General features: G+C 41.3%; 1 protein-coding gene across 1 annotated transcript in view; it reads right to left on the bottom strand.

Annotated features, from left to right (window-relative positions):
• Positions 1–2,681: 2,681 nt before the first annotated feature.
• LOC133135169 (inactive phospholipase C-like protein 2) overlaps positions 2,682–15,420 on the bottom strand; it is a 57,270-nt gene continuing 44,531 nt past the window's right edge. Inside the window, exons 5-6 of the mRNA XM_061251979.1 lie at positions 6,714–6,823; positions 2,682–3,972 (exon numbers count right to left, since the gene is read on the bottom strand). Of these exons, the coding sequence (XP_061107963.1) occupies positions 3,772–3,972; positions 6,714–6,823 (311 nt within the window). The 3' untranslated portion in view covers positions 2,682–3,771. The remainder of the gene's footprint in view (positions 3,973–6,713; positions 6,824–15,420) is intronic.

Raw genomic sequence — 15,420 nt, 5'->3', positions numbered from 1 at the left:
AAAAGTTTTTATGAATATCATTGTGAATTTTTGGTTGAGGGAACATAGAAAATATACAAAATAATATACTCACTGAGCACTTTATTAGGTATTTATTAGACTTCTTTTTTTACTTATTGGTCTTCGACTGCTGGAGCCTATCCATTTAAGAGGTTTTACGCATTGTGTTCAAAGATGCTCTTCTGCATACCACTGTTGTAGTGTGTAGATATTTATGTTACTGTCACTTTTCTGTCACCCTTCTCCTCTGACCTCTCTCATTAACAACGCATTTTTGCCCTCAGAACCGCTGCTCACTGGATGTTTTTTTGTTTTTTGCACCATTCTCAGCAAAATCTGTTGTGCATGAAAATCCTAGGATATCAGCAGTGTCTAACATACTCAAATCACCATGTCTGGCACCAACAATCATTCCACAGTCAAAGTCACTTACATCACATTTCAATGGACAAAGATGGCTGCCTCTACCAGTTACAAAGAGCTACAAATATTTAATAAATGGCTACAAATCAATCGTGCAAAGTGAAAAGACATTACAAAGTACAAATCTGCCTTGCACTCGATGTGGTATTTGCCACATACTTATAATGGTTAACCTGAAATTATGTTATCCAGGCCACGCTACAGAGTATTCAATGTTCAAGGTATTACAAATGAATGACTATGCATAAGAGAAATGCATTAAATATAAATCGAGTTTCATAGATGTCGTGCTGTTGGAAGGAGTCATCTGTCACATCTGCCCTTCTGAAACACTACAGTATCTACCTGCCAGGACTGTAATGCAGGGTGAAGCATCAAGTGTACCTTCTGCACATTATGCAACATGAATAGTTACATAGCATAAATAAGGGAACATCTACGCGATTTTGGTTGAAATTTCTGAAAAGTAGCATTGCAAGTGGCATATCACACAACATAGAAGAATAATGACATTCTCCTTACATTATAGTTAGTGACAGGTAACATTGAGGCAGGGGACAGGCGTCTGCTTCCGAGAGCTGATCGCACTGTACAGCAGATACATGATGAGGACAAGCAGATGGAACAGGAATGGATAACTTCTATGTTCATTTTTGAAACCTTTTCTGTTGACTCCTTCAGCATGATGCTATACCCTATTTCCGATGGGGAGATTCCATCTCACAGACATCTCTTGTTTTATATAAACTGGAGGAAAAGGACTTGGACAAAACAATAAAAATAAATCACGAGCTTCATGAGTGACCTGTTTGGACTTCTCGCCATCTGCCTGAAGTCACTGAGCCCTTAATGAATCATCCACAATTTCAGCCCACGCATCTTCTGTGGAAAACAGAAAGTATGTCCACTACAGCAGACCATATTCACATCCGAAGAGAGTTTGTACTGACATAGAACCAGCAGACCTTCTGTGCAGACCCACGCCCTCATTTCCCTGTGCCAATTAGTGACCGAGCCAGCAACCAGAACGGGGACAAAGATAACTCCCTGTGTTATGACTGATTGTTTACGAGAGCAGATGTGTTGTGCCCTGTATGGCCTTGCTCTTATCTGATGCATTATAACAAGAAAGCCCTATATATTTCTGTTTAATATGGCACTGCAATTTAATGCATGAGCACTTAAACTCTACTGTGCTGGCACTGGTGACCTAGGATATCATAATTCCTGCTAGCTTTATCAACAGCATTGTCTAGTGTCATCTGTTTTGTTGATCCAATGTCCCTAAGTGGATGGTCATTCACCAGGGATGTTTCCAGAAGCCTTAAGCCCACTCAAATGAACCAGCGATTCCAATCTGAAGCCCTTTATTACAGTCTCAGCCGCCTCAGAGAGAAGTCACACCGGACTTTTAGAAAAAAATGGGTAAATATTGAGTGGAAAAACAGGGATCAAGGTATAGGACAGGACACAGATGGCGAGGGAGATGAGCTGGTGTCTGTGAGAACCATTCATCAGACCTGCCCAAGTTGTGATTTACAGTATATTTGTGCAGAATGTACAGCGTGTTACAGGTCAGATCATGTTAGTGAAACCCAACACCTGGGGCAAATCTCTCCATTCCTCAATGCTGAGGCTGCTGGCTCACTCTACCTGTCTGTACTGGCCCCACAGATGTGGACAGGGCAGTCTCTGGCTTCCCCTCCCACCACCAACTCAAGTTATATTTTTTATGGTTTTATGTTTTTATATTTTATGGATGCAGTCTGCAGGCATTTAGAGAGTACTTTTGCCCTTGGTCAGTATTCTGATAGTGGTGACGTGATGCTGGATCTTTACTTGCTGCTCTGGGGCTTGTGCTCATATACAGGTCAATGTACTTATGTTTCCCTCATATTAATGAAATATATTGTGCACATGAGTATGCTAAAACTTAATTAAATGCAGACCATGGACAGTATTGTTATCTCCGATGATTCGGGTAGCTAAAGTGACTTCATTACTAGTGACTTGATCGTGGAACAAAGGTAGTTAATGTATTGGTAAAAAAAAAAGAAAAAAAAAGAAAAAGAAAAGATGACAAAGAGCATAACTGAAAGCATCGGTTCCTTCTCCCATAAATATCCAATGACATTCAGAGCCCACTCATTACTGATCAGGTCTGCTAATGTTACAGCAAAAAAAAAATGTTAATGCACAGAGTTCAGAGGAAGTGATTATTTTATTAAAGCGGAAATAAAACTGGAACAGCATATGTATTTATTTCAGTTAGTTTATTCTGGAAACGGGATTTTTAACAGATTCCAACAAAACTGGGAACTGATGTGAAACTGGCGGTACGTATTCAACTGGTATAAATGGTTAACTTCGGTTATAAATACACACCCACTGGCACTGCACTGAAGTTTATAAAGGACAACATTTTTTTCATGTGGCTTGAGTAAACACTTTGTGGGTGATGGAATAAACTGGAAGTGGACCTGTGATAGGCTGCTTCTGGAGCTCCAGACCAGACCAGACCAGACAAATGGACCCGGCAACATGAGCTTGAGACGAGGTGTGACTCGGCAGGTCTGGGCAGGACACAATGGAGCAGAATCATCCATCTCCTCACATTACTGCCCGATTGGCTAAGAGCGATGAGGCACCCACATGTTTATCGCTATCCATAAACAGACAACTAATTTTATTACCTGGAATGGTTCAGAAGCTATTATTATTATTCAATAAGTTAGACACACATGGAACATTCACTACCTACAAGTCACTCAGCCCCTATTTCAATCTCTTGTTCTCCTCACCTCATTTTTACAGAGTAGTTGCTGGTCTCGGCTCAAAACTTAGTCCGTATGAGGAATCCCCACACTGGGGTCAATGTACAGGGCGAATGCCATCAGGCCTGGCAGTCCAACGTTTAAAACACATAAAATCAATCTCTTCACCTCTAAAATAAGAAACTGTATTCAAAAAAGGGGGAGATCGGAACAATACACAATGTAAAAACAAAGTAACAGATCTCCATATATACACAAACATTTTGGCAGACAAGACATGAATCAGTTGCACTGTAAACTTTACAATCTCTCCTCTCTCACAGTTCTTTACTACATTCGCATAAACCTGTATTTTGTGCTTTAGAAACTGCCAAAGCAAACAGAAGAGGTCTCCCTTGGGCTCGCCCTATCTGTCTTTAAATGCGGTTTCCAATGGCCACTGCATTTATGGATGGTCCCGTGTGAATTCTGTTGGTCATCTCTGGACCGCAGAGCTGGGGCTGGTTTGGGGAATGTTAGGGGTAAGCGTTTTTGTTTGAATTTGATTTCGGTGGGGGAAGGGGGGGCGAGGCCCTCAGTTCAGCCCCTCCTGTGGGTCGTCGTCTGGGCTGGCCTTCTCCGGGATGACCTCCAGGCTCCGGCGGGGCTTGCCCTCGACCCCGGCCACACCCTCTGCCCCGCCCTTATTCAGGTTACAGGTGAGAGCAGCATAGTGGATCTGCTTCAGGTTCTCCAGAACCTCGTTCTTGGCATGTTTCAGCAGGTCTGCCTGGCCCTGCAGAGGGAGACAGATGGATAAGCGATGGTCAGAATTCTGGACCTGATGACGGTACAGACGGCAGTGAACCTGCTTTCATATAGGGACTTTTATAATGTTCTTGTGCCAGATTAACTTAATGTGTGTTTGGTATCAATATGCTCAGTTTGCAATGTTGTTATGTCTCAGTGTGAAACACACAAATGGAAACATTCATTAAGAATTCAAAAGGAACACTTAATATTATGACTGCAGAAGTTACAGAAATGGACAGAAAATGCAAAACTCTGTGGCTGACAGAAAATTTGAGGCAGCTGCTTTCTGAGTAGACTGAATTAGCTCCAAGGACTAGTACAGGCGTACCACAATCAAGTCCTGGACAGCCGCGGGTTTTTGTGTTTTCCTTTCAATCAGCAGCCAGTTAAGACCTTGAAAGCATTGTGTGTGGGTCCTTCAGCCAATCAATGACTTAAATGCCTCACTGGTGCTGAATCTCACCAAAAACAGCATACACTGTGACCCTCCAGGACAGCAGTCTGCTGGTCTGTCCCAGCAGGGATTTGGACAAATCAAATGCACTGATCACATTTATTTGCTATATATGAGACCTGTCTGTTTTCAATGACCTTGTCACTTGTGTAAGTCCTAATATTATTCAATTCAATTCACCTTTTTCACTGTAGCGTGACAGTGTAAACTGGGGAAACCAGACCAGCTCAACTCCTAAAGGGTACGTTCCAGAAATTTACATACAACCCACAAATTAATACTACCAGAACAATTTGGCATGTAAAATATTTTTACGCTGCATAAATGTATTTTTGTGCAGGATGCAATGTTATTCCATTCATGAGGATCTGCCCTCTGATCTAGAGTGAATTTGAACTGTTCCGCGGCAGACCCTTCAAAAGCCTCAAGGAGGCACTGCACCCACCAAAACATCCCCAGCCCCACAGAGGACATGACATTAGAACTGATGATCTGACAGAATCATTGATGGTGGAAAACACTGCGAGAGATGATCGTCTGTCAATCTGACATTAAAATGAATGCAGACTGAAACTTTTAGATGGATATAAGATGTATCAATCTTAAAATGAACCCAACGTTGTCTAAAAGGGCTTTCCATTTTACACGAGAACCTTCATTAATGATCCTAGAATCAAGCTCGACTCCAGCCCCTGAGAGATCCCATCCACCTCAGCTCTGCAGGGAAAACACTGTAGGCTATGGCTGGGGGTCCTAAGGGGAATGGTGCCTGGAAGGACAGTCATTTCAGCCAACGGGCACAGTGCTCTGCACATCATTGCACAACAGTCAGCCTGTGGTCCTCCTGTCCTGGCTGTTGAGCAGGTCAGCAGGCGGACTGCAGCCTGAGAAGCAGCAGCAGCAGACTGCACATGTTTCAATGCAAATTGTTGGAAGACTCTGCGGTGATGGGTTGGGCCTACAGAAATGGGCCAGTGGGGGGCAGCTCTGACAGTCAATGACTGCTGTGCTGCACGCTGTGCTCCAATCCCCTGCTGCGTGCAGGCAACAGCACAAAACCGCCCAGACAGGAAGGTGCCCTCACAGGAAGCACACTTGTGGGCTGAGATACAAAGACCACAGACACTCTCGTGGGCAGGACGTCGCTCCGGCAACTGACTTTTACTGTTCCAAAACAAGAGCACAATGGCAGGGGCTTCTGCCTCTCGAAAAAATGAACTGAAAAATGTAAGCACTTCAGAATTAGATGGAAGACACCAAGCATGGTAATTTTTTAATCATCTTATCAATCCAATTTTGGCAAATATAAGAGTGTGCCAAATCTATAGCTTTACCTGGGTAAACAAAAATGTTTTAAATAATAAAATCTGCAAGAAAAGCTGAAAAAGTAAAACGGCTCTCACAGGCAATCTAGCAGAAGACCTGATGCAAACCGTGGGCTTCCTCCCATAATGAGACACATTAGTATAAGGCTCAGTGAAGTGGGCACTTTTAAATGGACAGCATTTACCTTATCATTTATGGTGAAAGGAATTAATTTACTATTTACTTTTTTAAAATATTTTTTTTTACTATGAAAGATGCGACATTATAAGCTGAAAAAAATAAAGATTCCTCGCCTGGTTTGTTGAATTGGTGGAAAAACAAAATCATGAACTGTAAATGTTGATGCAAAGCATGTGACTCACTAAACACTAAAGGGAGATCCACTGACCTGATTATGCTTGCAGGAAAACTCAAACGTACACGTGTGCTTTAATGATTTCAGCAGCTCAGCTAAGCCTTCTGCACAATCTACTCAATTATCTGCATACCCTTTGTAAATACAATTATCATTTTTAGTGTAGTCTTGATTAGCATGATGATTAGCAATATGATGTCTAAATACATCTGAAGGTCAAATGTTGCTGCTAAAAACACAGATGGATGCATTTAAATACAGCATATACTGTAAATCAGAACCAGTGAGCATGCACAATGTTACAATGGACAATTTATACAAGCTATACTTTGAGGTAATTTGAAGTTTTGGGTTCTACTTGGAAAAATAAAATAACCGTATCAATGAAACTGAAAGTCTAATTCAATTTGAAAGACGATACCATTTTCAAGTAACCAAGGACAAAATGATAAAAAACTGTAAAATAGTATCAATGTTGTACTCTTTAAGCATTTTATTCTTCCAAACAGCTGTACTTCTGATAAAGTAGTGCACTATGAAAGGTTCATGGAGCAGTGAGTTTGTGCTGAGAGGAAGTTTGGCGGCTCACCTTCAGGATGGTGATGTTCCAGGTGAAGCTCTCCAGGGCTTTCTGCGGCTTGCGGCCCTTCAGACCCTCCTTCACCGCCATGTCGTGCAGCTTCTCATGGAACTCCATAGCTGCGAGGGAACAAAATCATAATCACAAATCAACAACTTTATCTATGCTGACATTCTATTGCATGGCAGCAGACTTATACAAAGTTTCAGCTTTTTAGCTTGCATGTTTACCAATTACCCATGCTTGTTACTGATAGCTTTATATATATTTTTAAACCAGGTTAAAGACTTTCTTCAAGGGTCCAGCAGCAGTGCCCCAACTACTAGTGAACCCGACAGCCTTTTACTACAGGTCTAGTTCTCTTAGCACAATGCTAAAATGGCATTGCTGCATTAACACCCATTAAATGAGTTACAACAGCCTGAATTCCTCTATAGCAGGACAATTCTCACTCGAGCAATCAAAGAGAATTTCACTGTAAGGAGATAAAACCATCACCCCGTCCACTGAATCCAGTTCCCCCCAACCACCACTTTAATGCATCTTCTTCACAGCTCCCCATATTCCTGACCCGGTTTCCAATACCAGCCACCACCAACCTATCCTTTCCTCCGCATAATGCTCGTGTCTTATGTACTGTAGCAGAAACAGATGTTGGCTCTGCCTCATGATTATAGAGAGCCATTTGCCTTCACTGTTTGTTTCTGCAGTGGGCTGTATAACTGAGATAGACTTTGCTAAATGAAGTTAATTCTTTTCAAGTTTGAACAGTAGGTCGTGACTACGGCCGAGAGTGGGAGTGACACTGGGTGGAAACAGCTGTCAGGATCTGGAAAGGGACCAGGAAGAGCGGAACACACAGGCCGAGTCTCTGGGAAGGAGAAGTGCGTGGGCGCGGTGGACGCCCGTGAAATCCTGTCACTGTGGATTAGCATCGCCCGGGAAGACACAGGCAGCGAAGATCTCTATTTTCCTCACCGAGACACACTCTTTCCAGTATCGCACACATTCAAGGGGTATGGCTTTTATATAAAAAAAAAAAAAAAAGTTGCATCCCTGTGAGGGGATATGCATATCAATTTCACCGCAAATGAAAATTCACCGAAAAATACAACATCTGTCGACATCGTCGCTGCAGAGCTCTTAACCAAAATAAATGCACAACCGTAGGTTTATATTCCGATTCCATTCCGTTATTCTCACGTTTACTGTGGAATGAAAAAAAAAAAAAAAAGCAAAAATCCATTTAAAACCAATATGCATTATAAGCTTGACAAAATTACATGAACAATTCTCTCAACAGAGCACCCGAATCTCAACAGTCATACTGTGAACGGAATATGTGTGAACCTGTTATTTTAGCAAAGAGCAGTAATCCTGTGTAAGACAGAAATGACACACTGAATGGATGTGCTGAGCATGCCCCTGCATCGCTGACTCTCTCAAGGCCTGCATCTCTCCCATTGTCACAGGCCGAGTTCTGCTCCATGTCTGGGGTTGCTTAGCAACACAGGCTTCAGCACAGTTGCATTCTGCATTCTGTGCGAATGGGGGGAATGCTCCATTTTCCAGGCTCATTCAGACATTGACAGAGATGGTATGGATCTAGTGGAACAGAGTCCAGTGCTGAGAAATTAGGCCCCGTGCGAATAGAGATAAATTCTCAAGAAGAAATGGAGGCATTTATAACTTACTATAGCCTTCTCGGTGATTGATTTGCAGCAAATAACTGCTCTGATCCAATGGGAGCCTGAATAATGTGGTCACAGTAATGAAGCAGGTCCACAAATACGGAAACAGAGGAATATAGTCATAAAACCGGTCCCCAAGACACAGTAAAGTAAAACGGCAGAACCAGTGCCATAAAACGCACTTCACATCACACTGTGAAAATCATCCTCTTGCCTTTTACTTTATCTGCACTTCTACTGTCACTGTCAGACCAGAGCAAATGGTTACAATTACGCTGGGAATACAGGGCTGGCGCAAGACAAAAGGCATAGGGTTCAACAAGCGATCCACTTCAAATACAACAGGATATTGAAAAATAGTGCTTAAGAGCTAACAGATGAGAAACTGGCACATTCTCTTCTGTGTATTCATCACAAGAGAGGCAGAGACTGATGGGGCTTTATCCACTGCCCTTGTTGTTTTAGGTGGAGCATAGCAGGGTATATCGTACAGTAAGCTCCTACCGTTACGTCACAACATTAACAAACAATTAAAATGCCTTACAGCTTTCTAATTACCCAATCAAGAACTGTCGGCTTTGACAGATGAGACAGATGTACAGTGTATAGTAGATGTACTGTACAAACAAATTCTAAAGAACGAGTTCACCGTCCGGCCCTTCTGCTGTAAATAAAACACTGTTATTCAGCTTTACCCTGGGAAAAAGTTCACACCAAAGCCCACCAGATCCAGGGGAAGTGACTCATGGGTAATCTTGTAAAATAAAGACATGCACTCCGCAGAGACCAGAATCTTCAGGCGCTTATGGCTGGTGGCCCACACTGGACTCTGGGATCTTGAGCGTTCTGGTGGAATGCGGTTTGTGATTACTGTGTTCTGAGGGACACTTGCTTTGGGGCTCACGCTCTGAGCCCCTCACAGCGTGAGCCCTGAACGCTGGGATGGCAGGGATTACTGAGTGCCAGCGATCCTGTGCTCTGGGGCCTCTGCACCACGGAGATAGGTCTCTCCGCTGCGACTGCACTCCGTTTCTCCAGCTGCGTCCGCTTGATTTTTCCAGGCGGGGCCCTGGGGGACCTCCCTCTGAACCCCAGGGGCTGATGGGAATCAAGTGCTGACCCACTTAGCTCATCACTAACACCCCCACGACACCGGATGCAATCATCACAGCAGAACCCTGTGTACACAACTAGCCTGGGGTCCAATTCATTCAGGCAGCCTTCTTAAATTCATTATCTAGCTCTTGAATTTCAAAGTAAGTATGTGCACTATGTGCAAAAAAGTGGTTAGTCAATCACCCATTTCCCTTTTTGAATTTCCAATGACCTGGATCTGCACATCAAATACTGTATGAGCTTGATTAGCCTCCATCTACTGCACAATGTGGTGTCCATACAGAAGGAGGGCACAAACACTTCCAGATAATAACAGGTGGAAGCCATAGGCAAACTACTGCAGCTACCTACAGACGTGCAGGCATTTGTCTTACCATTCTCTTGTTCATGTCATCAGGAAAAGATGAATCTACAAATAGGTTAAACATCTACTTTTGGGCCTTTCAACTATGCTATGAACTGTTGTGGCTTCATCCAAAAATCCCTCAGCCTTAATTTATCAGCCAAAATGACCCGATTGAACAAACTCCCCTTTTCTGGTTTAAGAATTAAAATTTTATCTTTGTGCTGTACATCATCAATACTAACACTGCACGCAAGGTACAAAATGTGAGAAAGGTTGCATCCCTATCACACTACATACAATACCCCCCATCTGGCCAGAAAAAGAGAAAAACAACTCACTAGTTGAATTATTTGGCATACAGTCTAGCCTGCTTGTTGTGCAAGTTACAGGAGTCCTATGTATCGTTTTACCCACACCGTTGCATTTCTGTGACAGCAAATACTTAAGTACAAAATGTACTACTAAAGAATAATACATTAAAAAGTAAATGGCTTTCTTTGCTGGTGGAGGGAACTGGAACATCCTGTCGAGTACATTTCAATTTTCTCAACCTGATAGTGGTTCACTGGCAGGCAGGGTCCATAACTAGGAAGGTTACCACTCCAAGGAAATTGCATCACAGAGGTTTTGACTTGCAGCAGCTGTTATTAACAGCTTATTCTCACAGCAACAATAAGTATTTGCTTGGTCAGGACAAAAGACTGTGAATATATGATGTGTGTCATCCATATGGAAACCCATAAAATCAAAGCTTTATTAAAGGTGGCAAGTTTTTCCTCATTCAAAGCTTTATTACAAAAGAGCTATGGGACAATGGAGAGATGACATTTGAAAGCTGAAAGAAGTGAGAGCACTGCAGGCATTCTTCTGCAGAGGAAGAGATACGTGCGATTTATAGTCAATTAAGAGAGCTATACATGCTAAGAAGATGCTAGGGACATGACCATTTCACTCAAAATTCATTAGGATTTGTCCACTGCTTGAAACTGAAGGGCACAATAAAGTGTGTCTTGAATGCATAACTACAGAAATTAAAAGCCATCATACTTTTCAATTTCTTTTGCAAAGCAGTGCATTTTACTCCACGGAGGACTTCAGAAGGATATTTGCAGAAGAAGCAACCCAAACTTTTAAAAAATGGTGAAAAAATCTCTGCAGCACTAGCATTGTAAACCATCTGGTTGACGGTCATTCTCCGGGCATAAACAAACTGAATACGCAGGAAACAGGGCTTACACACAAAGGTGGACAATCCAGGTTCAGAAAGTAAAAGTCATCCCCAGTATTTTGTTCTAATCACCTGGATTTGTTAATTAGCACAATTCTTCAGCCAGGATGTAGAACTAATTACTGCAGTGAAATCAGCTGGCTGAGTTCACAGGTGGAAGAAACACATGGCAGGCCTTTTACTTTCTGACCTCTAGATTTTCCATCTCTGCCTACACAATTACAAGACTCATTTTCAACACGATGTGATTTTGGCTACTTTGGCTAAACAGATTAAAAATTGTGTACTTTTTATGCATCATCCTGAGTTTTGTGCCCACTGAGGTGCAAAATATTATGCAAGGATATGAAAATGCACACACTTGATTTGTAACTGAGAATGAAACACTCATTTGTTCCTGAAAGTGCTCCGAAAATGACCGCGTGTTCTAGAAACGTAATCACTGGGATTTCTTGGGGGGTGGCTGTATAAGCCAAAGTAATCAAAATGAAAAAGCAGGCCTTTTTTTCTACATTTACATTTTTAAAAGATACATTTTTGAGTCTCCGTAAGTCAACACACTGATAGCATGTTAACACAAACAAGTCACTATGTGCACTAATAGTAAGCATACCTGGAGGCACAACAATATTAGTATGTTATTGAATGCCTCTGCAGCAATAAACGTAACATTTTAAAACGGGATGTGTTCCTCGTTTTACAGCTGATTGCTAAAGTGAGAGCACACCACATTTCCATGCTATATTTATTTATGGTATGAATATAATGCTATTTGTGTTCTGGCAGCAAAACATTTTAGGGTTTCTTCATAAATGGTACGCTAATATGTTATTACTGTTATTTACAACATACTGATATTAAAGTGAATATTTTGATTTGCTGCTCCACTACCATTTGATTTCATTGTAACAAGAGTAAATGGAGCTATAAGTTCCTTGTATCATTTTTTTTTTACTACAGGTTGTACTTCTTGGTGAGTTACACAACTGCCTTTTAACCCAGATAATATGGCAATGGAAAAGTGGAATTTGTAATAGAAAAAAATGCTTTCAGTAATTGTTTACTCCACTCCCCACCACAGTGCATGGCAGCGGTGAATGCAGTTCCCTGTATGCAAGACAGAGATAAAGCAGAACAATGGATCCCTGGCTCTGGATCCAGTTCACACTGGAAAGGCCTGGCAGCACATTTCAGGTTGGTTAGGAGCAAAAAGGTTGGAGCCCTGTCTTGTGTCTGCCCACATCAGTGATAATTACTGCTAGCCTAGGGGAAAGAAGGAAAAAAAAAAAAAAACCCAAAAGAGCATCTGGTGAGGACTATCTCACTCTTCCACAGATCAGCAAAGCTTGCCTCTTCCCAGAGTTCTGCTCAGACAAACCGGAGCAGGCACAAGGCATCAAAATAACCAAATGAAACACTGCATGCTACAGTACATGCATGTCATTACCAGTTAGTCCACATGTAGTCGTTTCGACATGTTAAAAACCTTCTGATCGTGCTACGCTTCAATAAGGGATGGGTCACAGGAACTGTTGTAGGTAGCTCATACAGTTTTGGAACCATTGCTCAGCATAAGTCTGTGGTTAGCCACTCATTTCTCTCAATTTACTGGAACTAAGCAGAATCAGTCTAGCGAGCAAGATACCCATGTCTCTCCTTTCAAATCCGATGCACCAGGAGCACAGAGGAAATGGCCAATGTGAACTGAATGATCTTTGAGAATATAAAAGCAATAGTGGTATTGGCAGCATGTTTCACTTATTATTCTGGTGAGAACAAGTAAACAGTTTCCAGAAATATTTAACCATGCATGAACCACGCGGCACAAACAACAAAACCATATTATTTAAAGGTTTATGACGTGGCAATTGCGAACACAAGTCACTTTCAATAAGTCGGAATCTGCAGTCGACCACAAAACACACAACTAGCTGCAGTGCATAAGTGAGTTTGTATGATTTAGCTGCAGTTAGAGCCCGGCCATCGCTTCAATTCACTTTTACATGAATGGCAGACGCTCTTATCCAGAGCGACGTACAGTTGATTAGACTAAGCAGGAGACAATCCTCCCCTGGAGCAATGCAGGGTTAAGGGCCTTGCTCAAGGGCCCAACAGCTGTGCGGATCTTATTGTGGCTACACCGGGGATCGAACCACCAACCTTGCGGGTCCCAGTCATGTACCTTTATCCACTACGCTACAGGCCGCCCTGCACTTTTCTACAGCATGGAAGTTTATGTGGGGAACTGAATATCATTACAAGACATAGTTTCCTAAAATGGAGTAAAACTGAGTACACTATACTACTGGACTGGACACCGTACTACTCTTTTGTACACCCACAGAACTATTATTTTTATAATCTAAATATGTTGTGGTATTATCGCAAAATTAACATAGACCTGTATCTTACACAGTTTCTGTTATTTGTTAAAAAGGAGAAAAAACATTTTAAGACTATCTCCTGGGATCAGTGAGAAATCTTCACCAGCATGTTTCATTGAGAAACTGCCAATCACTGCTTTCCACCGAACGGCAGGTCATACACCAGGAGAGAATTTATTAACACTACTGCTGACCAAGTTAAGTCAACAAACACGAGTGGACCAGGAAAGCTTTTCATGACAAGTAAATAAATAGAAGCTAAAATTGCCAAAGAAACAATACATACAGTACTGTGCCAAAGTCTTAGGCGCAGTGTGTGTGTGTGTGTGTGTGTGTGTGTGTATATATATATATATATATATATATATTTGTTTGTTTCCTCCATTAATCTTGTACTAGAACAGAGCAAATTTGCTATTCCGAAACATTTATTTTCCCCAAAAAAAGTAGTGTTATAATGTTGTTGTTTTTGTTTGTTTTTTACATGAGCCCAAGACTTTTGCACAGTACTGTATATGGTCAGGATCCAAGACTGAAGAACATTTCCCCACACTGTCACAAGGGCATGAATTCTCCTGTACCATTTCCTTCACATTTAACACATTTGATCGTTATTGTAAATCCATGTCACTTTTCCAGTAGTTCAACCAGTTTATGTTAATCTGTGATCTGAAATGCAAATTATACCAATTTCGACAGAGTTTCTGAATTTAATGCTGTTAATGGACAAATAGACATTTGATTTTAAACGAGGGTTGACGTCTGGAACCACAGATTTGAACTCTGTACCCTCAAGCAAGGCACTTGAGCTGAATTACTTTAATAACCATTGCCCAGCATAAACGGATAACATGCAAATGCAGATGCCGTAAATCACTATAGGCGATGGGATCTGCCAGGCAAATAAATCACACAATAAACTACTGGAGGGATTCAGTACTACTGCAAAGCAGCAGGAAAATGTTGAAACAAGCCTGCTGTTCAGGCATGCTCTCTGGGCAAAACGAGCCAAAGAAATGCTGTCAGCAGGATTTATTATAATTAATTAATTGTTATTATTATTATTATTATTATTATTATTATTTAGTTTTTTTGCTGCGTGGCCTGCCTTCATGAACAGCGAAACGTCCGTCAGTTCTCCCTGGTGTTCCATACAGGAGGCTTCCAGCACCGAATCTCCACCTGATAAAAAATGTATCTGACGGCCCAGACACCCTCTTTATTGAACGCCTAAGGCTTGTCTCAGAAAATTCAGTTTTTATAATTTTTACCTCAGTTACCTGTTGGCATTAAATTTAACTTTAAATTTCATAAATTGAACATTTGGAAGTGTCATATAGACCATATAAAAAAGGTTTTACTTAATGTACCGGGCACATGTCAAATCAGATGGCCTTACAAATGTGTTTTTTTTTTTTTTAATGAACTGAGCTGTACAAAACACCACAGTTTTATGTTCACCCTTTTCAAATAAGAAATAAATATATTTATTTTAAACAGCCTAAACGTGCAGTCATATGACAAGATACCAGGTGCGCATATCCAGATTGAATTTCACATTTTGCTACACTGCGATTCATACTTGATGTGACAGTTTGATTTGGTAATCAGGTATAGATGCTAAAAATAATGATTCATTTAATTGATGAAAACAGAATGGGAACTCAGTTAAATAAGTAAACTATTATCCTTCATTCATGATTAAACACACCTGACAGAATTTGAGAGGCTGTATCTCCTTCCTCATATAAATCATAAATAATAAAGTAATCTTTTCTGACAGTTTTGATGTAGCTCCCCATTAATTAAAACTAACACTGTCCAAAAGCTACGGAACAGGGCTCGAGTGAGATTTCAAAGGAGGCAAGTACACATGTAAAGAAATCAGCATTAATCCAATTTCCATTTCAATCAGACCACAGCCTTTGCTGTGGCTTGTTTATTGCTATTC

This window comes from Conger conger, chromosome 1, assembly GCF_963514075.1.
Source record: "Conger conger chromosome 1, fConCon1.1, whole genome shotgun sequence".
NCBI classification, from domain to species: domain Eukaryota; kingdom Metazoa; phylum Chordata; class Actinopteri; order Anguilliformes; family Congridae; genus Conger; species Conger conger.
This window is presented reverse-complemented; position numbering and strand designations above follow the sequence as displayed.